Source organism: Ctenopharyngodon idella, chromosome 7, assembly GCF_019924925.1.
Source record: "Ctenopharyngodon idella isolate HZGC_01 chromosome 7, HZGC01, whole genome shotgun sequence".
NCBI lineage: Eukaryota > Metazoa > Chordata > Actinopteri > Cypriniformes > Xenocyprididae > Ctenopharyngodon > Ctenopharyngodon idella.
In genome coordinates, this window is record NC_067226.1 from 6,436,857 (window position 1) to 6,459,214 (window position 22,358).

The following is a 22,358-nucleotide window of genomic DNA, read 5'->3' on the forward strand; positions in this document are numbered from 1 at the left end:
CGAACGCCGGCTCAGTATTGGCCGACGCTGTTCACATGAGCAGCACGACACATGTGTGTGATGCTGATGAAGGAGTTGGCCAATAATGAGTCGGCGTTCTGATGTAGAACACAAAAACACTGCACTGCGTTCACTGTCAACTGTGTATGACAACAGTTCAAATTGTCGAATAAAGTCGTTATTTTTGTTTTGTTTTTGAGCACAAAAAGTATTCTCGTTGCTTCATAACATTAAAGGAACACTCCACTTTTTTTGAATATAGGCTCATTTTCCAACTCCCCTAGAGTTAAACAGTTGAGTTTTACTGTTTTCGAATCCATTCAGCCGATCTCCGGGTCTGGCGGTTGATTACGTAATAATCAAGGAACTTTGCTGCTGTACCATGGGTGCAGCAGGCGCAATGATATTATAGCGCCTGTATGATAGCGCCTGTGACCCCCTGCTTGCACAGGGAGCGTGCATAATATCATTGCGCCTGCTGCACCCATGGTACGGCAGCAAAGTTCCTTGATTATTACGCCGGAATGAGAGTATAGTTCCTAGCCATATTGGCCTAGAAAATCGCAACTTTTCATTTTGCGTCGGTCTTAGTACACGATGTAACTACAGAAGAGTCAAGTTTTAAATAGGAAAAATATTGAAACTCTTTGGTCAGTTTTAAGTGAGATGCTAACGGTCTAATCAGATTCAATGAACTATGCTAAGCTATGCTAAAAGTGGTACCGCCAGACCCGGAGATCGGCTGAATGGATTCGAAAACAGTAAAACTCAACTGTTTAACTCTACGGGAGTTGGAAAATGAGTCTATTTTCAAAAAAAGTGGAGTGTTCCTTTAAGGTTGAACCACTTTAATCACATGGACTATTTTAATGATGTCTTAATACCTTTCTGGACCTCAAAAGGTGAAATGACGTTGCTGCCTATGTGTGGTTCAGAAACCCTCGGATTTTATCAAAAATATCTTAATTTGTGTTCCGAAGATTAATGAAGGTCTTACGGGTGTGGAACGAAATGAGGGTGAGTAATTAATGACAGAAATTTCATTTTTGGGTAAACTAACCCTTTTAGCAGCAAATGAGCTAATTGTAGAGCAATAGACCAGGACTAAAAAGAGCTGCAGTACATGGACTGACAAGCTTTTATTGACATCTGGTCAATACTGAGTGAGATTTGTAACCCCTCTGTACAACTGTAACATCTTAAGATAAGTCGGTCAATACGTAACTAGTATTCGAGGTAATCATGATGGATAAGAAGAAGAATATCCTGTTTAAAGTTCACAGATTAAATATGTCAAGAACTGGACATTCTTACATTAACTACATATGCATATTACAGTTCCAATAGGAAATGACATTTACATAATAGAGTGCACCACATCTCATGTAGAGGGAGAAAAAATGAAGATAACAGTGAAGAGAGAAACACACTCACCTTGATTCTCTTCACCATGAAGCTGATATTGCGGATGCCCTGAAAATCCGTGCTTTGATAGATGGAGTCAATGGCCTTCACGTGACTGGAAATCTGCATAACCCAAAAGAACAACCTTATAAATGTGTAATATAAAACACAGCAGGCACCATTTGCCATTAAGACACCTGTGCTTTAGGTGTACCTGTGCGATCACAGCCTCCCTGGTGCCATAGTATTTGAAAAAGAGGTGATCTGTCTGGATGAAGAGCTGACAGGTATTTTTCTCTGGCTGTGCTGCACGACGTTTCCTCAAGATCACCGGCCCATCAGCCATCTCTTCATCAATGACAAGTTTTGTCTGCTGCTGAGAAAACGGCAGGACACATAAGAACTTAACTGAGAAGAAAGACATTTTTGGGCACAGAGTTATAGAGAATCATTTATTTCAAATCAATATTTAGTCTTTCTCTGGTGTATTCTGGCAAGGTATCAAACTGAAATCTAAACTTCAGAATCTTGGGAAAGAGGAAATTCCAGATCTTCCTGTGTGTCTGGGTTTCTATGTTTGTTTGTATTGTTAGATCAGATTCATGGTGCTAGCTGGTGATATCAGTGGCGTTCAGCTGAGTTGTATAAAGGGATGTTGGTGCTGACCTGGGTGGGCTCCTCCACTGCAGATGCCTGGTATTTCTTCATCCTCTCAAATACAGAGTGATCTGCACAGCCACCTTCTGCTCCATACTTGTGAGGGTAATCTGGGAAGAGAAAAATCAAGAGTTAACCAATGCAACTCAATGCTTGTGGATTTCAAAACTATATTGTTAACATGTGCAGTCTCTAATTAAGCAGCCTGCTGCACTTCACCTTTACTTCACTGAACTTTATTCATTTAATAATACCCTTTTATTTAGATGTCATTTTCCTTTTTATGTATTTTTAACTATTTTAAACTTCAATATTCCACATCAGAATATGATACATAACTGAAAAGACAAAACTAGACATTTATCCTGAGGCGAAGCCTCTCAGCGAAGAAACTGCACAGAGTACTATCACACACAGCTGTTACCAAGTCCACCTATTCCTGTTACTGTGATGGGAACAGAACAGTGTTACTGATATTTGATGTCTCACCCTTTTTGTAGCTGCAGAGCATAAAATAAATAAATGACATAAATTAATAATAATAAAAGAAATAATAAATGTACAGCAAGTATGCATGGTAAGAATTATTTTTGACAGAAAGTTCATTCTGGACCCTGCTTTCAGTGCTTGCAATAACCAAACATCAGCAGAAACGAAAATGAGAGTATAATCGAGTGTCTCTCTAGATATTGTATATTTTTAATGGAAAGTCTATATTGAAATTCTGCCAGCATCCATAATCAAAACGCACTTGCTCCCGCTCCCGCTCCCCTCCCCTCCCCTAGTCAACAGAAGTGATCTGCTAGATACAATCTAACTTTCGAGGGAGCAGTGCCTCCAAAAAATGCAAGCCAGCAGGTGGAAGCCTCTGCGCACGCGCACACACACACACACACACAGGGTGTCCATGTTTTATGGGGACTTTCCATAGACATAATGATCTTTATACTGTACAAACTGTATATTTTATCCCTAAACCTACCCATCACAGAAAAACTTTCTGCATTTTTACATTTTCAAAAAAAAAAAAAAAAACATCATAGGATTGAAAAACATCATCTATATGATTAAAAAACTTCCATAACATATGGTTTACAGGACATCCCTCCCCCATATAGAGCTAGTTATAAATACTATAACCTAACCCTCCCCACACTTTAATCCTAACAGAAAACTTGAATTAAAAATTTAGGATATTCCCCAAATTTGGTTTGTCAGATTTAGCTCACTTCAGGGTAAAAATTTGTCCCCAAAATATGGCAAGTACACACACACACGCACATATATACATGCACACAGTTCAATTGGCACAATCTCATGACCCCGTCTGTTACTTGAAATCAAAGACGACTTAAATTCCAATTCTTTTATCATACATTCGAAGCATTCTGTAACATAAATTTTTGATTATGATGTGACCAGTATGTTGAGCCACCTCTGGATTCAGCCTTACACTAATGCAAATTTAAAGTGACTATTTCAGGCACGTTATTTCAAGCTCCCAGGCCTTTTTATAATATTCATATCAAAATGTAAAATGCTGTCAGTACAGAAAGGAATATTCACTGCCTTAAAATTTAGCATGGGTGTCATTCTGACAAAAAAAAAAATCAGCTTGTCATTGACAGAAGACTGATGACCAGAGGAGTATCTACCCAACTCACAGATTAGATAAGAACAGACTGAAGAAATGATAAAAATAACACAATAGATCATAAGCAGTGTGCATGTGTACCAGTCTAATTACCCATGACAGGTATATTCTTATAGTTTCTCAGTCCCAGGCCTGCCAGACACTCTCAGTGAAAAAAGAGAGTTGGTCTAATGAGACAGCGGAGCATCTATGAGAACTCCACAGGGAACAATAACCACACATAGATGCTGAGGATCCCAGATGAGTTACTCTCTTAATATTCTTTACAATTCAGCATTATGTGCATGACATCTTCTGGTCGAATTGGACTGTGGAACTGCTGCATTAGCCTGTCCGTGCCTGGATGAGTGACAGGCCGAAAGGTAAGTGGAAGTGTGAAGATACTGAGCGTTCGATGTTAGACAGCACACCTAAAAACATTTCTCACTCTCCTGAGAGAACTTGAGCAATGTTTTCTTCAAGCAGAAAGTGGCTGTGGTGTAATAATGTAAGCATGTACAGACATCTCTGTCAGGTGAGGGCATGGAGGAGAAGAGAATATGTATGTGGTTGAAAGTGTCTTGGTGGTAGTTAGGGAAAAACCGACACTCTGAACTCTGATCACAACAACTCTATTTCTTCTCTGTGAGGTTTTTATTGTTCCACACTGAATGCAGCCCCATTCAAATGCAAATTACGTTGGGCAGAACAAGAGAGACATCTGTCTAGAGGAAACGAGTGCAAAAGAAAATGACAAGTGCCTCAAAGAGAGAATAGAAATCTATCTTCTGAGAGGAGAAAAGTCTCTTGCTTGTCAAAGTAATCGAAATGGAAGCATGGCAAGCTTTTAGCTGAAATCCCAGATTCATATTTTTGCTCTTGAGAAAATGAACACAAAAATGTGGATTGTTTGATTGGAAATTATTCATGTACTGACACATTTTTGCTAATGTAAAGTAATGAACAGCAAAACAACACCACATATAAACTGACAAACAACCACTCAGAAACACAAGACTAAATCCAACTGTTGTTGTGACAGGTTGTGCATGCCTCAAGTGGCAAGTGTAGAGTTTCAGTATTAACAACCCATACTGTGAGGATTGAGCTTATTAAAATATGCAATAATACCAGCTGAAATTCTCAGAAAACTCCATTATGGTGGACCATTTTGTATAAATGACACTTTTGCTGGTCCTGAAACAAACCCAATGTGAGTAGGCATCATGGGATTGAGGTAAATGGTTAGAGGCTAATGTCAGATCGACAGGAATTTTGCCAGCCCTAAACCTAACCCTTTATATCAGTTATCCATTGATTTGCATCATGCCAGTGACTCATGAACTGTTTGTGTTTCATGTGGAAAAAACTAACCCCCAAATAAAAATGACTATTATTATTTATAATAAAACTTTACTTTAGCTTTCTCTGTAATAATTACTGCAATGTCATCATATTAGATTATACTTTTGAATTATCAAAGTGAGAACATTCATTAATGCATTTGTTGCTATTTCCGAACTTTACGAATACAAGTCCTGCATCAATTCAGTCTTTCACATATTTGTAGCTTATAGAACCAAACAAATTGCCTTGCGAACACCACAAGGTGAACTGCACCTTATACAGTGCGTTTTGTGAATCAGGGGCTGTTCTTTGAAGTCCTGCCAGGTAGTGAGGTACGGACTTCACTACCTAGCGTACGCTGAGTCTGGTCGATCGATCACTAAAAGTCATTTTAACAGAAGGCAATTCTTTTTGGACGGATCCCCTTAACCACCAGCATGTGAAAAATATATGGTTCTGCATGAATCGCCTAGGCTGTGTGACATATTTTAGCTTCAAAACTAAGAAATTCACCAAAAGGCAACAACAATGGGGCAAAATTATATTTGAAAGGATTATTGCCACTTCCATAGACATCAGTGTATATTTTACAAACTATAAATGTTTTTTTTGCTAGCACTTATCTGTATTTAAACATCAGAAACATTAAAATAAACATTATATGGCTTTTGGAAAAAAAATCATGATTTTTCAAGGGGAAGTTTGTAATTCTGTAAAGTCTCTTTTTTCATCAGCCTCCAGGAGTTTGACTAAAGCGCTGCTGAAGCATTAAATTACTCAAATGAGAATCATTACCCGAAAGTCAGAGATTAAGGACAACAGCTCAATGAGACAATAATTAATTATAGGCCTTCCTTGTTTAGACAAATTGATTAAAATTTAGCCTAAATATGGTTAATTAGAGTGTTCACAATTTTTGATTCTATCATTTAATGTCAGTGAGGTTTTCCTGCAAGTGTATGTTTCAAGAGGAGAAACATACCCACATTTCTAAGCCTGGCATGTGCCAGTAAGTGACCCAGAGTTCACTTCCCTATCCTTCTGATCTCTGTCCTTGTGCTTCAATAGACCACTGTCAGCCACAATTAACTCTTTCTCTTTCCCTCCCATAGATGCAAACTCACAGTCCCAAACTGACCTCGTCCACTCTTGCAGTGAACATACATTTACCGTATGTAAAGCGCTTTGAGTACCCAGAAAAGCGCTATATAAATATAAGGAATTTATTAGCTCTCTTTAGTGATGATAAACTCTCTCTCACTTATTGTGCATGTGCACACTCAACATGCAAACTGGAGTGAGCCGTTACAGTGCCGTCAGCAAGGCTTCCAATCATCTGACTATTTAACTGCATCTACAATGGTGTATGTGCGTAAGCTAGAGATAGTCATCCTGTTTTTCCCACAACCAATAGTGATACTGAGCATTTCATCACTTCCACAAGCCGTTAACACTAGTGGTTAACGGTTCAAATTATGGTTTTTAATTACAGGTCACGGTTTCGGTACAGTTCGGTATGTGTTATGTTCAGGGGAAAAAAGGACCACTGTCACAAAAAAAAAAAAAAAAAAAAAAAAATCAAACTACAAGTAACAGCACAAATAAATACAATAGAGCAAAGAGTGTGCCGAACGGTACGGTTCGATTTTTTACCTAGAACTGTTACACCCCTAGCATACCAGTTTACAAGCAGCTAATCTTTGACAGGGCTGTGATGTAATTATTTTATCACCTCTTTGTACTTGATATTATAACAGTGATAACATGCTAGTATTTAGGAGGCTTTATCAGACTGATGAGCAGCAAAAGTGCACCACTATGTTTGATTGAGAGGGTGAGTGAATGACAGAATGCAAGACAGGGAGAGTGAGACAAAACACAGTAAAGTCCAGTGCATACTACAATCCTCAAGTTTGTTGCCTTTGACGTCGTAGTCTTTGTGCCTTTAAGAGGCTCACTGCATTTTGCTGTGTCCTAACTGGTTTATTTGTGTGCCAATGCTTTATATTACACTAATTCACTCAATTTCATGCTCATGATCCAAAACACCTTTTCAAAAGAGTATAGGCTAATGACCATCATAATGTGCTGTGATTCCAACATTAACAGCACTTTTCCATCCAAAAGCAATCAAAACATGCAATTTGAAACCAATTCCATAATCGAGCCATTTTAACAGCTCTCATCACACTCAAGAGAGTCTCAGAACATCAGTGATTGGAGACAGACCCACTCAGACACATTCATTTATCAGCTCAAAAAAAGAAGCAAACATGATATTGATCTTCAACTATGTATAAACTTGATTATACTGAAAGCAGTTTATTTACATTTACAGCATCTAAAGCTGACTTGAGCAACTGGTTAGCTTCAAATTACTTTTATTTATGTACACTACCGTTCAAATGTTTGGGGTGAGTAAGATTTTTATAATGTTGTTACAAAGATTTATTTTTCAAATAAATGCTGTTCTTTTTGCATGTTTTTATTTAAAATAATCCTGAAAAAATAATATTTATCATTCCACAAAAATATTAAGCAGCACAACCATTTTCAACATTGAAAATAATAAGAAATGTTTCACGATTCCCAAATCAGCATATTAGAATGATTTCTGAATGATCATGTGACACTGAAGACTGGAGTAATGATGCTGAAAACTCAGCTTTGTCATCATAGGAATAAAATTACATTAATTTATTTTAAATTGTAATAATATTTCACAAGATTTCTCTTAAAAACAATTTAAAAAAAACCTTACCGACCCCAAACTTTTCAACAGTAGTGTATAAAAAGTCTGTCTGCTAAATATATCTCAGCAAACCATAAACTATAACAACACTACATATAAAAAAAAATCCAATCAGTAAGCTCGACACATGCACAGTATGAAATAAGAGATTATAAGGATAGGAGTCACTCCAATGCTAATATTAGCTTACCGATGTCATCCTCATGGTAGATGACTGAGTGGTAGGGCACATTCTGGTCTTTGAGGTATCTCTCTGCTGGTTCTACGTAATATGTTCCATGATGGCTTTTAATGAAACCCTCAAACTTCCCATCCACGATAGAGCCATGGGTCAGAGTGCCCTTCTCACCTGCAAGATAAAAACAAACCAAAGGTTAAAGATCAAAGGCAACTGTAAAGTCATTCAGGGTACAGAAACAGCTCTCTTCTCTCTCTATGCTGGCAGACAGAGGCCATGTCATGAAATATGACAGAGGGAGAATGTATATAGAAATGCTTCCATATTATGATCCAGAGATTCATCTCCTCTATCACAAACACCACACAACTAAGCTCTTGACCTTTAGAACAGTAATGAGCTCAGCAACCTGGCTACTGTCTCTGACAATCAAAGCAGACCTGTTCTTCATCTACAGACTTTACAACTTCATCTAGAGCTGTACCACAACAGTAGGCAGATGGACATCAACATTTACACTGAATCATTTAGAAAATGCTTTTTAACCAAAGTGACTAACAAATGAGGACACAACAACAAAAATGAGTAATAAGGAGGCAGTAATTGTCTGAAATGTTGCAAAAATACCAGCCAGAACCAAGAACAAAGTGAGACAGTAGAACATTGGTACAAAAATATTAAAATTCTTACTTCAAGAATTGCTGCATTAACACATTAAAATATTAGTTCACTTTCAAATGAAAATTAGCCCAAGCTTTACTCACCCTCAAGCCATCTTAGGTGTATATGACTTTCTTCTTTCTGATGAACACAATCAGAGAAATATGAATAAATATCCTGATGCATCCGAGCTTTACAATGGCAGTGAACGATACCAACGAATATGAACTGAATAAAGTGCATCCATCCATCATAAACGTGTACTCCAGCCCACACGGCTCCGGGGGGTTAATAAAAGCCTTCTAAAGCGAAGCGATGCATTTGTGTAAAAAAAATATCCATATATAACAAAAAGTTCAAAAAGCTTACGCTACATCCTACGCCTTCCCTATTCAACTTACAGAAAAAATCTAACTGACACGAAGCCAGTTTACACTTTCTTCGTAAGTTGAATATGGAAGGCAGTCTGGCGGAAGCTAGATATTTTACTTCATAAATTGTTAAATATGGAATTTTTTTTTTTTTTTTTTTTTTACACAAACGCATCGCTTCGCTTCAGAAGGCCTTTATTAACCCACCGGAGCCGTGTGGAGTACATGTTTATGATGGATGGATGCACTTTCTTCAGCTCATACTCGTTGGTATCGCTCACAGCCATTATAAAGCTTGGATGCGTCAGGATATTTATTATTATTTCTCCGATTGTGTTCATCTGAAAGAAGAAAGTCATATACACCTAGGATGGCTTGAAGGTGAGTAAAGCTTGGGGTAATTTTCATTTGAAAGTGAACTAATCCTTTAATGCTCAGGTCTGTTCCAGAAGTAACTACATTAGAATTATTTGCTTATTTTTTTTCCAAAACATATTCTGCAGCTGTTTTGCAATATTTATAGGTGTATTTTTCATGTAAAGGTGTTATAAATATAACTTTAGCATCCAATGGGAACATATCTCTAGACACTCACATAGAAACCTATGCAAAGATTTAGACAAGACAAAGCTTCCAATTACAGAAAAAACAACACCACCTAAACCATCTCACAATATACCTAAAACAATGAAAAATATAACTAAAATACATTATTTTTAATGTTAATAAGCAAAAACAATAACAAAAGAAAAAAGACAAAAAAAATATATATACAAATCACACTACATACAATATAAAAGAAGGTAAAACATCATACAGATTATACAGTTTTTAAATGGGTTAACAGTCAAGTACTCAGGGAAGATGTATCTTTAGACATTTTTTTGGTAGTGAGGAACTGGGAAAACTATTTTACCATCGAGGAACAGTGAAAGTGAACTACACCAAAATTTGAAGTGCAGAAACAAACAGGGGAGTGGAGCTTCCTACACCGACAGAGCACATCCTGGAAAACTCTGCTTCAATTGCAAACAGATTTCCAAGTTATACATGTCATGTGTGTACATGAACTCTTAAGTAACCGAAAGAATCCAAAGAACTAACCAACAAAAGAAGCTGTAAATAATAATAATATTCTAGACATCTTAGGCTATCAAAATCACAAAGAACATTTTTGCTCATTTCAAATGATGGTCTTCTTTACGCAAGACAAATGAAAGAGAAGCTTTGAATGTTTCACAAGCATTGGGACCTTACAACAAGCACCACAAGTGCTTTCAAAGAAAACATATTGCAATAAAACACAGGAATTTATCAGGAGCTCTCTGCTATCACAGTTAAAAGGCTGTGGCAAAGCGGTGGTGTGTTTTGTCTGTTTCTCAGTCACAGAAGAAGAACCTGCAATCTGGTTTGTTTTTTCAGAAAGGAACAAGCTCTGAAAGCTCTTGAACTCTTCATCCCTAAAACTGATAATAATACAAAGAGGAGATTCACTCTCTCACCATGTGTAACATTAAACTACTGCTCTCCTCCATTCCTCCCTGACCTTCTATTCTCATGTTTGCAGATTAAAACAACAGGAAAGCTGATGAAATGAACCACGAAGACACTCAAGAACATAAAACAAGCAGCAGCCAAGATGGATATTGGCACAATATCTCCAAATATTTAATTTCTTATGAAGTCAATCCTAAAAAAAAAAAATGGACTGAATTTGACTAGAAGTACTCTGGTGGCTAATGAGGAGGATTGGGGTAGAGATGACATCCACTTCAGAGTCAAAAGAGAGAGCAGAAAAAAAGAGAAATGCTAATGAGAGAACGACTATTTATGTCAATGTCATCGTCATTCCACAGAGAATATGCACCATCCCATTCATCTTCAAACTCTTTTCTGTGAATATTAGAGGTTACAAGATTAAGCACTGAGCGATGTTTATCCTTTAGAGAGCACAAAGACTGCTAACGGATAACAAAGGGGGAGAGAGAGCTCAAGAAGGTTAGGGGAAGGTTGAGAAAAGGGAGTGAAATGGTGAAATACGAACATTTGTGAGTGTGAGCTTAAAGGGATAGTTCACCCCAAAATGAAAATTAAGTCATTTACTTACCCTGGTGTTGTTCTAAGGTAGTATGCCCTTTTTTCTTTTATGAACCATAAAAAGAGAATAATAATAAAAAAAAAGAAAAAAAGAGTCCCACTCGCACTTGACCATATAATGGCAGTGAATAGCGATCAGCATCAAGCTTTTTAAAAAAATACACAAAAGTATCACAGAATGATCCTACACAGAGTGACTATTAGTGCCACAGTTCACTCTGTGTCACCCAGAAAAAGCACAAAAGACACAAATCAAGCGTCATGAAATACAATGCCTAGAAATCCCGGAAAAGTATCCGTGTACTTTCTTCACTGAGTCAAATATCACCGGACAGGAACTCCATTTGTCTGATGACAGAATTGCAGATGACCGATATCAACACGATAACTTCTTGTTACGACGAACACAACAGATATTTTCACCTCAGAGAAGAAGGTACATGTGTTGTATTTCATGTCACATTTTTGTTTATCTTAATTTTATCTTAAACTTGTGTGCTTTTTCTAGGCAAAACGGAGTGAGCCCATTCTTTCACAAATGTTTGTAGAAGCAGTCTGCATACATTGATTTTATACACCTGTGGCCATGGAAATGATTGAAACACCTGAATTCAAGGATTTGGAGGGGTGTCCCAATACTTTTGGCAAAATATATATATATATATATATATATATAAAAAACATTTCTGTCTGTTGCACGGAGACTGTTCTGCTGTTCTTCATTTTGAAATTTTCGTTGGCGAAATGAAGAAAAAAAAAATATTGACAATATTGGGTCTAAATTGTAACTCACAGTATTAACTTACTGTTCATTTAACTGTTGTATAAAATAAACAACACATTTGCAATAGTTCTGATTTTGGGAAAATGGCAGTCTTGCTCGTGTGATATTGTATAACTAGCCTACATCATATCATATGAAATAATTATGAGACAAAAACTCATCGGGGCAAACGCTGTCGTAAATGCTGCGAGGCCCGCAAATTGTCACGTGAACAAGCAAATCCACAAAGAAAAATAAAATAAAAATAATATGTACGCTAATTAGCTAGTTTTAATTTGGTAAATTATTTAAATGTGTCTAAGTCAAATTGTCATCTAAAACTTAAGGCCTCTCATAAGTAAAAATAAGACTTTTTAAGACTTTTTATGGTCTTAAATTTAAAAAATCTAATTTAAGACTTTTTAAGGATCCACGGGAACCCTGCACACACACGCACGCAGACACGCACGCACACACACACAAAACCCTCAACAAACAAAATGTCAATGAAATATTCAGAGTTTTCATCCTTAAACTCAGTCAAAAGTTGATCCGACAACTTGTGGATTATCGTTCTCCATCTGTGGGGTGTTCAAAATCTATTGTGTTTTAAAGGTTAGTGATGGCATTATTTGTTATATTCATTCATCACCTCCAATAAACAAACAGTTCAGAGCAATCCTCAACCACATTCACTTCCTCAGGCTTGAAGTCATGTTGGGAAACATTATCAACACATGAACGTCATCTCCACATAAACATCATCTCCTGACAATACCCAATACCAGTCATTATGAAACATCCTGTGGTGAGCAGGAAATTACATGAATCCAGTCAGAGCAATTCAGAGACTGAAAGGATGCGTCAGTACTAGGGTCAGGGGAGATGCTCAGAGTCAATGAGATCAGGATGCCTGATCAGATGCAGAGAAAAAGGAAAGTAGTTTTCATCCTCCAGTAGGCAGTCTGTCCATCATTTAAAGTACATGGGTAATTCTCAGATCTCACTAATGGGTGTTTATCGCAAGCTGTACCCATCATCAATCAGGTTCAATGGCTCACTGGTTTCAAAGTCCATTACAAGGGACATAATGAGAATAAGGTGATGAGGCAGCTGTTCTGAAGGCATTCACTAATGTGAGGTCATGGTGTCAACTCAGAAGCCTCAGAAATGATCATGTGAAAATGAAGTGTAATAGAACATGACATTTCAGTCACTTGTGCAGAAGATGAGTTCTGAAAACACAGACCGCAACTAAAATGCTCAAAACTTAAAAATATGTGCATTGACGGCATTAAAATCAACAGTGACAGCAGACAGCAGAAAGTTACACAATCTAACATAAGAACCAGCCAATTATATAAACTGTGTCCAAGCAGAGTATTTTTGTGTTACATACATATACATTTTTATTTTTTATTTTGAGCATTTATATCAGAAGGCACCGAATATATCATTAACATCAATTTAATCAAATAAATTCTCAAACTAAAATAATAGTTTAATACTACTAATAATAGTTTTTTTTTTTTAACAAAAATAGTTTTGTTTTTTCCTCTGACAACAACACTATGTTAGCTGCAGAATATATCAGATGTTATGAACAGAATAATTAATCATGGGGGTTCTATTGGCCCCAAAATTTGAGGCATTTTTCTAAATCATAAAACACAAGTAGTTTTATAAAAGAATATTCCCTCACTATCTCCTCTGTTTCTTAATTCTCTCTTCCTCACATGAGCTGCACAAAATCACTTTACATATTCAAAAACAGTGTATAAATACAAAATATAATAGTTTAATTAATTAGGCAACACTTCCATGGCAACAGTGCAGAAAGTATGTTAAAGTGGACACATGCCTTTATGTGCAAGTGTGTTATGAGATAGAGCTGGAAAGGTGCCATGCTCACCATAAATTTCTCCAGTGTAAATGTGAGAGGTGTCGTACGGGATCTCTTCTCCAGAAACTTCCACCTTCAGATCAGGAGAGAAGAGAGAGGTGTCCCTCTTCATCCGAAGGTTAAAATGCCTGATGGAAGGAGACAGAGAAAGAGAACAAGATTAAATGGACTGTGAAGTTGCCCGTGAATGTACACAATGTGTCCAAACAGAGGTGGATACGTATAAGACACACAATATTTGAGATGCTGTGCAACAAACACCAATATACTAACAGTCTGAGCCAAAAGTTATGATTCAGAGCATTACTATAACTATGAGATAAGGGAGGAATAAGGTACGTTTGCCAACTAGCATTTCTCAATGCTAAAATGATTATTTTTTTTCCCCTCATTTACTAGCATTTATAATCAAATCATATCTTCCCTTCAGATTATTCCATTTCCCATCAGCTCGTTAGGTCACTGGGATTCACCAGAAAACACTAGGTGCTGGTGAATGACTCACAGTGATTCAATGATTCATTTGGGTTATTAACTCGTGAAGCTCTGACATGTAATGGAGCGTGCACTGGATGTCTAGGTGAATACAAGGTGGATTAAGGAGAAGAAAACAAGTCACCAACAGGCCCAGAAAGAATCTGTGGACATATTTTCTGCACTGGAAATCTTTGGATCTGTGAAATGGATTTAAAATATTCACTTCTCATAACAGCCAAAAGAGCTATCAAATCAATCATATATATATATTTTTTTTTTCAGAAAGACAAACGCTATAACAATATTTTTTCATATACCATCAACTTTCTTTGTTTAAAAGGTTGCTTATTCTAAACAATAACAAAGGCATAGCTTCATGCCACTGTGAATGAGTGTGGAATCATGGGAGTTGTCGTCTTCACCTCCAGAGTCGATGGAAAGTGATTCGATGGGACTCATGGGAAATCATGTTCATGGATGAGCTAATGTATAAAAGTCTTATCAACATTACTGTGGTATGAAGCAGGGTGGGGCCGAGAGCCCGAGACATTTTATGTTACTGTTTTTATTATGCTTTTATGCCGCAGTCAGCAGCTGCCGCTCCTTTCGTTCTGTTGTTCATGTTTATTTTACGAATAAAAGTTCCGTTTAATGTCTGCCGCCTCCTTCCCTGAACTTTGTTACAGTTATATTTGATCACTTAAATTTAAATGATTTAATTTAATTATAATTACTCGTTACTGTGCGTTCACTTGGTGACTGGCATGAGACACTTGTTGCACACTGCAGTAAGCTAGATAGATATTAATATCATATTAATAAAAGCTGGATGACTTGTGATGCTAAATGGCATGCAATTAGTTTTAAAATATACTGACTGGTACAGAAAATTCTGTATTACTGTTACTACAAATAAAGCTCTTTCTGATTATGCTATGTTAGCCACTTGACAGAATAGTGTTGTCTCTGAGGCATGGTGACTCGCGGTAAATCAAGAAAACAAGAGATTAAGACTACTGTGTTGAGCTATATAACAATGATTAGTTTCCTGTCAATAAAAGGTATCCAAACAGTTGCTCAACTGTCTAATAAAACACATAATATATTAAAGCGTATTTGTTGTTTCCATGGTTTCTATGGAAGTAAAACCGGAAATCAAGGGTAGCGCGGATATGACATCATTGACAGGTGACGACATGGGATGTTACACTGGTTCAAATTGCTGATTTCTCTGGATTTAAACACTGTAGTAAACATTTGGGATAATGTAAGTACACAAGTCAACAAAATATATAACAATGTTCTAGTGGTTTTTGGATATTTTAATCCAAAAATCTTACATATTGTGCCTTTAACAGTTCTGTCTAATCATTTAATAGACAGAACTGTTAAACAAAGACAGTAAACTAATAAAGATGGAGGTGCTTAGGCACCGACGTTCTTAACACTGTCAAAATAAACGTTTGCCTCTGACACTTATCAGCCAAACATGTCGCTCACCCAATAATTTAATAAACAAAACTGCAAGGGTTGAGAAACGTATATGACAAAACAAGTATATTGATACCCACACTGCTTTCTGCAGAGTAATTTGTGTGCAGATTACATCAGTCAGTATTGTTGACAGCAGAGAAAGAAATGTCTTGCTCTGTTAAAATGAGCCTTGACCACCCGGCTCACCATCACTGACATTATGTATTCGCTCAGGATAAACGGGATCAGGCGTCAACCATGCTTTAGTGGTACCTCTGAGCCCCTGTGTGGATGTGTGTGCGTGTATGTGTGTGTGTGTGTGAAGCTTCTGTCTCTAATTCATTAGGCACTAAAGGAGCCAGTGATGTGGTCAAGATGCACCTCAATAGGGGAAATTTTTAATAATGTTAGGTAGAGAAAAGATATTATTGTAATGTGTAAAATAACACAAAGTATTGACCTAATAAAAACAAATCTGAATTTCATGAAAGGCTCAGAACAAGAACAGGAAGACTCAATGGCAAAGGGGTGGAGCCACGTCTCTATAGTAAACACTCCTAGTCCAGAGGGTAACAGCTCTGTGCTCCACCCAGCATAGGTTTGGCCTTTGTGAAACTCACAGCTAACATTTACCAATAGTGACATAAGGAAAGGGAGAACAACAATGTGAGAGAAACAGAGAGAGATGAAGAAGAGTAGGAGGAAAAAAGAGAGAGGAAACTAAAGGACAGAGAGTCCTGGAGGGAGAATAGGCAGGTGGAGGAGGTCAGGTCATTCTCAGAACTCTCTAATTAAAACTATCCTTCACACACAGACACGCACGTTTGCTCGGCCATCTAAATGAGGACATAACAGACATCTACTGTTTTTATGTACAGGTAATTATATTCATTATAGACAACGCCTAATCTTACTCCTACAAGAAAACATGTATATATAGAAAACTGAAAACAGAAAACTTTCTGCATTTTTACATTTTCAAAAACCAACATTTTGTATGATTTACAATTTTCCTCATGGAGACCAAAAAATGTCCCCATGAGGTCAAAATTTACTGGTATTATTATTTTTGTGGGGACATGTGGCACCATAGAAATTAGGGCTGCGACGATACACCTATTTCCCGATTTGATACTATCACAATACTTGGGTGCCGACACGATATGTCTTGTGATTTTTAAGAATAGAGATTCTACAAGTATTGCAATTTTTCTTTGTATTGTTTTTAACACTAGACCACGGGGAAAAGTTGAATCATACACTTACAAGTGTACATGTTGTGCAAGATGAGTCATATTTACAAAAAACAATTCATCACATCTTTCTGAGTTTTATTTCAGAAGCATCATACATTGCAGTACTACATTCTCTTAAATAAATGATTCAATGACAAACAAATTTTTTAACAGGCATTTGAAACGGTCTAAATGATACAGTCATTATTGTAAGCACCATTTTCAAAAGGCGATAACTATTTTGAGCGCTAATGTAGACATCAGTATATTAGTATTTTATATTTGAACTATACTTTTATCCCAGTACTTCTATGATCATTTGAACTATTGTTTCACAGAAATAATGATACTATGAGGTTGAAATAATGACTCTCTCTGGATCAGCGGCAGCACCAACATAGATTTGAATGTTGCGATATGATTTTGTCAAAGGTTTAATAGTAGACGGATGAACTGTTGTCATTTAGGAATATGATCACGTGGGCGTTTGATTCGAGATCACAATCTTTTAAAGATTAATCGTGCGGCTCTACTGTCTTATCTATAGTATTTGCTTATACTCTCTCAGCATTGCTATCTGACGCAAAGGTATATGAGTAGCGCGAGGGCTTTTCAGTGCATTCATTATATTAACATTCATGAAGTGAGACATTGCTATTACAGTGCTTCTCCCACACATCCCACCAGAACCGCTTTCGGAACAGTTTAAATCTAGGAGTACTTTAGGAGTACTGTAGAACACATTCATACCATTCATACAGTGTCACTAACCCCTGCTTTAACACACAAAAGACAGGCATACCTCAGAACAAGCACTGACAGGTAACAATAACTACTATTTATGTGGACAAAGTAGCAGAGATTCAAGGAATGGGCATATTACATGTTCTTTCTTGTGAGGCTTGTTACGTTTAGACATAAGGAAGTAACGCAGGAAGTCCATCCTGACTCACCGACAAAATTTTCACAACTCACAGCCAGTGTCTAAGTCATTTTGCACAACAAGCTTAATTGATACATCATATACTTATGAGTCAATACATTTGTCAGATGTACCAGAGTTTCATAAATTAAATCACACTTGTGAGGAGTTCAATCAAACAATAATTTAGTTACAATGGCAGAACAATGCAGGTGTTCGTCTTCAGAGAACCTCAGTCAGTATGTTATCACAAACAACATCCACCATCTTATTCAACACTCAAGGAAGGAAAAACAGTCAAACCCCACCCAAACACTTCACGCCCCCACACACTAGCGCCATCTATGCCTCGCTCAGTCACATGAGTCACAGTGGAGACCACAGAGCTCAACATTTTCCCCCAGTGGAGCCATTCAGAGTCTCTGCTATCCATTTCAAACCAGTGCCAGACTTTTTAAATAGTGGTGATTTCTATATCTCCACCTCTGGTGCTTCTGTGAGTGGAATAATGAAGCAGTTTAAAATGAAAAAAAAAAAAAAAAAAAAAAAAATTAAGCTAAAAATGATTATTATTATGTCCAAATGTTCTCAGCAGTTAGGCTAATTGTCCTATGCCTAATTTAAAATGTTTTGGTTCTATTCATAAAATATGAAAGAGAATGCATGCTCAACTAGAAGGCGCTGAGAATAAGAAAAAAAAAAAGAAAAAAAAAAAAAGTAAAAACAAGTGCAGCTTTCATAATAATAGGGTCAGGAGGTACAAATTTTCCATTTTCTTTTCCAATGATATTTAGGTCCATTAACTGTTCTCATGAGTGCACTGCTTCCCACTGACACAGACTGAATACTCTACTGAAATACATAACATGAAATAAAAATCTGAGAGCGTTCTGTCCCTCCATAGACAGCTACGTAACAAACTTTGACACTTCAAAAAGTTCATACAGAAATTGTAAAACTAATCCATATGTATTGAGTGGTTTAGTCAAAATTTTCTGAAGAGACTTGATTGCTTTTTATGATGAACAGATTTAATTTAGGCTTTTACTTAGATATAAACATTGATCAGAGAACATAAACAGAAGCTCAATGAATGCTGAATGATACACGAGAACAAACCTCTTGTGGAAGCTCAAACGTGCTGCGTAACCAATGAGGTTCATTCTCGTGTGTTATGCAGCACATTTGAGCTTCCGGAAGAGGTTTGATCTTGTGCGTCATTTAGGTTCGGTTGAGCTTCTGCTTATGTTTGCTGATCAATGTTTAAATGTGAGTAAAAGCCTAAATTAAATCTGTTCATCATAAAAAGCAATCGAGTCTCTTCAGAAAATTTGGACTAAACCAACCATATGGATCTCTTTATGAACTTCTTGAAGCATCAAATCTCAGATTTTTGGGTGAACTAACCCTTTAAGTTTATTTATTTGTATTAATTATTTATTACATTTTCTCATCATTTGGAAATGGAATTTTTGTTTTCAAAAGCACTAAAATAAGCATAAACAAAACCATATATCATTAAAAGGAATCAGAATCAGAACCAGAAAAACTAAATTCCTCTGAGATACTTTGTGGGTCGAGACAGTGCTAGATTACAGAGCACCACGGTCTCCACTTTTGCTCCTCAAACAAATTAGCAGCATTTCCACTTATCATTACTGCAGAGGGCTATATTAATCCCCATGTGATGACAAGAAGGGAACATCTGGGATGTCTGTTCACCATTAAATACAAGCAATCACAAAAAAAACTGAACTCAAATCTAAACAACACACATATGCAGACAGAAAATGATGCCCACTCTACAAAAATATTTGTGGGAAAGAGAAAGAAAGGGGCACAATTTATTTCATTTATCCCTAATATGCAAGCAGACGGCTGATCGTGATTTTAATGGGTCCCACCACCAACAGATCATTAGACTCTGATAACACTCGACCTCGGAGCCAGAAGAGACGGCCCCCTCATCAGCTGAGCACCAGCAAGCCTTCATTAGCTCCATAGTGAATCACTGCATTTCTCTTGCAGTTGTCAAGCGCCCAGCAAACTCCTTTGTGTGAACATCCAAAAAGCCAAAGGAAGCCATCTGGGTTCCCACTGAGATCTTTTGTCCCCGGACACGTCACTTTCACCGCTTAAGTCAGTTTCAGGAATATCCCACCCACCCAATCCCAGTAAGACCCAATTTGTTTTCTCCATCCATCAACAATTTCAATTATGTTACAGTAATGCATCTGAAATGAATGACATCCACCAGCTCAGCACCTTAATCTGAATATAAGTGGATTTCTGATGCAGAGTAATGACAGTCAAAAAAAAAGATGACACCAACTAGCATAAATGGCAATTATATATGTCTATGAGGACAGAGTGATACAGCAACAGGAATTACTGAGTACATAGTACTTCCTTTGTTTACTACAGAGCAATAAATGAACGCTTTACTAGAGTGCTCTATGACAGATGGGAGATGGGGGCGGTAAACAACGGTAGGGAATATTGAGTGTGAGTGAGTCTCTGTGTGTGTGAGAGAATGATAGGAACTGAGAATGAAACAGCCTTTTAAGAGCAAGCAAAGGAGAAAGAGGGGGGGTTAGAGAATAAAGCATTAGCTAGTTAAAGATGACTGCGAAAGATGTCAGCTGAATTGGGTCAGGACAGAAGAGGTAAGCGCTAATGAGAAGAACATCCATATATTACACAACTTCCTGATTCATTGACCTGATCTGGGCTCTACCTGTCCTGAATGACACCCCTCACCTTTACAAAAACAACTGAGACAGAGGAAGGAAAGGGATACTTGTAAACTTTAAATCATTACTCACAAACAATAATATCCCTATCACCAGCAAACCAAATCCTAAAATAATAATAAATAAAATATTATTAATTAAAATAATAATAATAATAATAATAATAATGATTTTAATTCAATAAATAAATACAACAACATCAATAATAGTACGTAAATTAATAATTTATTATTATTATTAAATTAAATAATAATAATGATGATAATACATTAGTTGAAACAACAAAAACAACAACAACAATAAAAAATTAATACAAAAAAAATTGATATAACAACAACAACAACAACAACAACAACAACAACAACAACAATCGTGTTACTTTATTTTATTTGAGATGCCATAACATGATGCTTATGACAAAAAATTTAGAAAAAAAACTGAATGCAATGGCCAACGCTGGGGTGATTTATCTGCATAGAAATCAAGCAGGAAAATTAGCAAAATTCACACTGCTAGGGAGACCTCGACAGAGTTTAGTGAATCACAGCAGAAATCAGGGCTCTGGCTTCTATGAGCTGGACTTTGCCTTATCTCCTTGTCTCTACTTTCCTCCTGTCCTTCTCTCCTCTCCTAAAGCTACCTATTTTTATCACACTCCATTCTAAGGACTCATTACGGAGACACAGATCGGCCCATCTGGCTGCTGGAGGGCTATACACATGGACGCTTGCTCTATGAGTAAACAAAAACCAAGAAAATGGGGAGCCATTGATCCTGCAGTGCACAGTGGGCCTGAATCAACTTTCCTTGCCAGTCTGTCTGTGTTCAATGTTACGTGCCACACAGAATCAATACAACAGAATTAATTAATTGCAGACTGCACCACTGCGGGCAAGAGCAAAGTACTGGTGAGAAATCTGATGCCAAGAATTTAAATACGGTTATTTAATTAGATCCAATTCAACTCAATTAAAAGGTTCATTGTATAGAACTTTTCAAAAAATATGAATCATTCTAAAGTAGCCTTTTATGTTTCTTGAGCACCAAATCAGCATATCAGAATGATTTCTGAAGGATCATGTGACACTTGAAGGAACACTCCACTTTTTTTGAAAATAGGCTCATTTTCCAACTCCTAGAGTTAAACAGTTGAGTTTCACCGTTTTTGAATCCATTCACCTGATCTCCGGGTCTGGCAGTACCACTTTTAGCATAGCTTAGCATAGTTCATTGAATCTGATTAGACCGTTAGCATCTCGCTCAAAAATGACCAAAGAGTTTCGATATTTTTCCTATTTAAAACTTGACTCTTCTGTAGTTACATCATGTACTAAGACCGACGGAAAATTAAAAGTTGCGATTTTCTAGGCTGATATGGCTAGGAACTATACTCTCATTCCGGCGTAATAATAATCAGGGAACTTTGCTGCCGTACCATGGGTGCAGCAGGCGCAATGATATTACGCAGCGCCTCTCACAAATGTCTCCATGGTTGCAAGGCACGCTCCCTGTGCAAGCAGGGGGTCACAGGCGCTCGTAATATCATTGCGCCTGCTGCAGCCATGGTACGGCAGCAAAGTTCCTTGATTATTACGCCGGAATGAGAGTCAAGTTTTAAATAGGAAAAATATTGAAACTCTTTGGTCATTTTTGAGCGAGATGCTAACGGTCTATGCTATGCTAAGCTATGCTAAGCTATGCTAAGCTATGCTAAAAGTGGTACCGCCAGACCC

The 22,358-nt window shown here is 37.1% G+C and overlaps 1 protein-coding gene across 2 annotated transcripts in view; it reads right to left on the bottom strand.

Annotated features, from left to right (window-relative positions):
- Positions 1 to 22,358, bottom strand: part of adam10a (ADAM metallopeptidase domain 10a) — a 71,331-nt gene that overhangs the window by 11,666 nt on the left and 37,307 nt on the right. The window contains exons 3-7 of one of the 2 annotated variants that reach the window (XM_051899085.1): positions 13,775 to 13,893; positions 7,984 to 8,142; positions 2,071 to 2,171; positions 1,619 to 1,777; positions 1,435 to 1,527 (exon numbers count right to left, since the gene is read on the bottom strand). In XM_051899085.1, the coding sequence (XP_051755045.1) occupies positions 1,435 to 1,527; positions 1,619 to 1,777; positions 2,071 to 2,171; positions 7,984 to 8,142; positions 13,775 to 13,893 (631 nt within the window). Of the gene's footprint in view, positions 1 to 1,434; positions 1,528 to 1,618; positions 1,781 to 2,070; positions 2,172 to 7,983; positions 8,143 to 13,774; positions 13,894 to 22,358 lie in introns of both variants that reach the window. The other variant, XM_051899084.1, reaches the window with a different exon arrangement.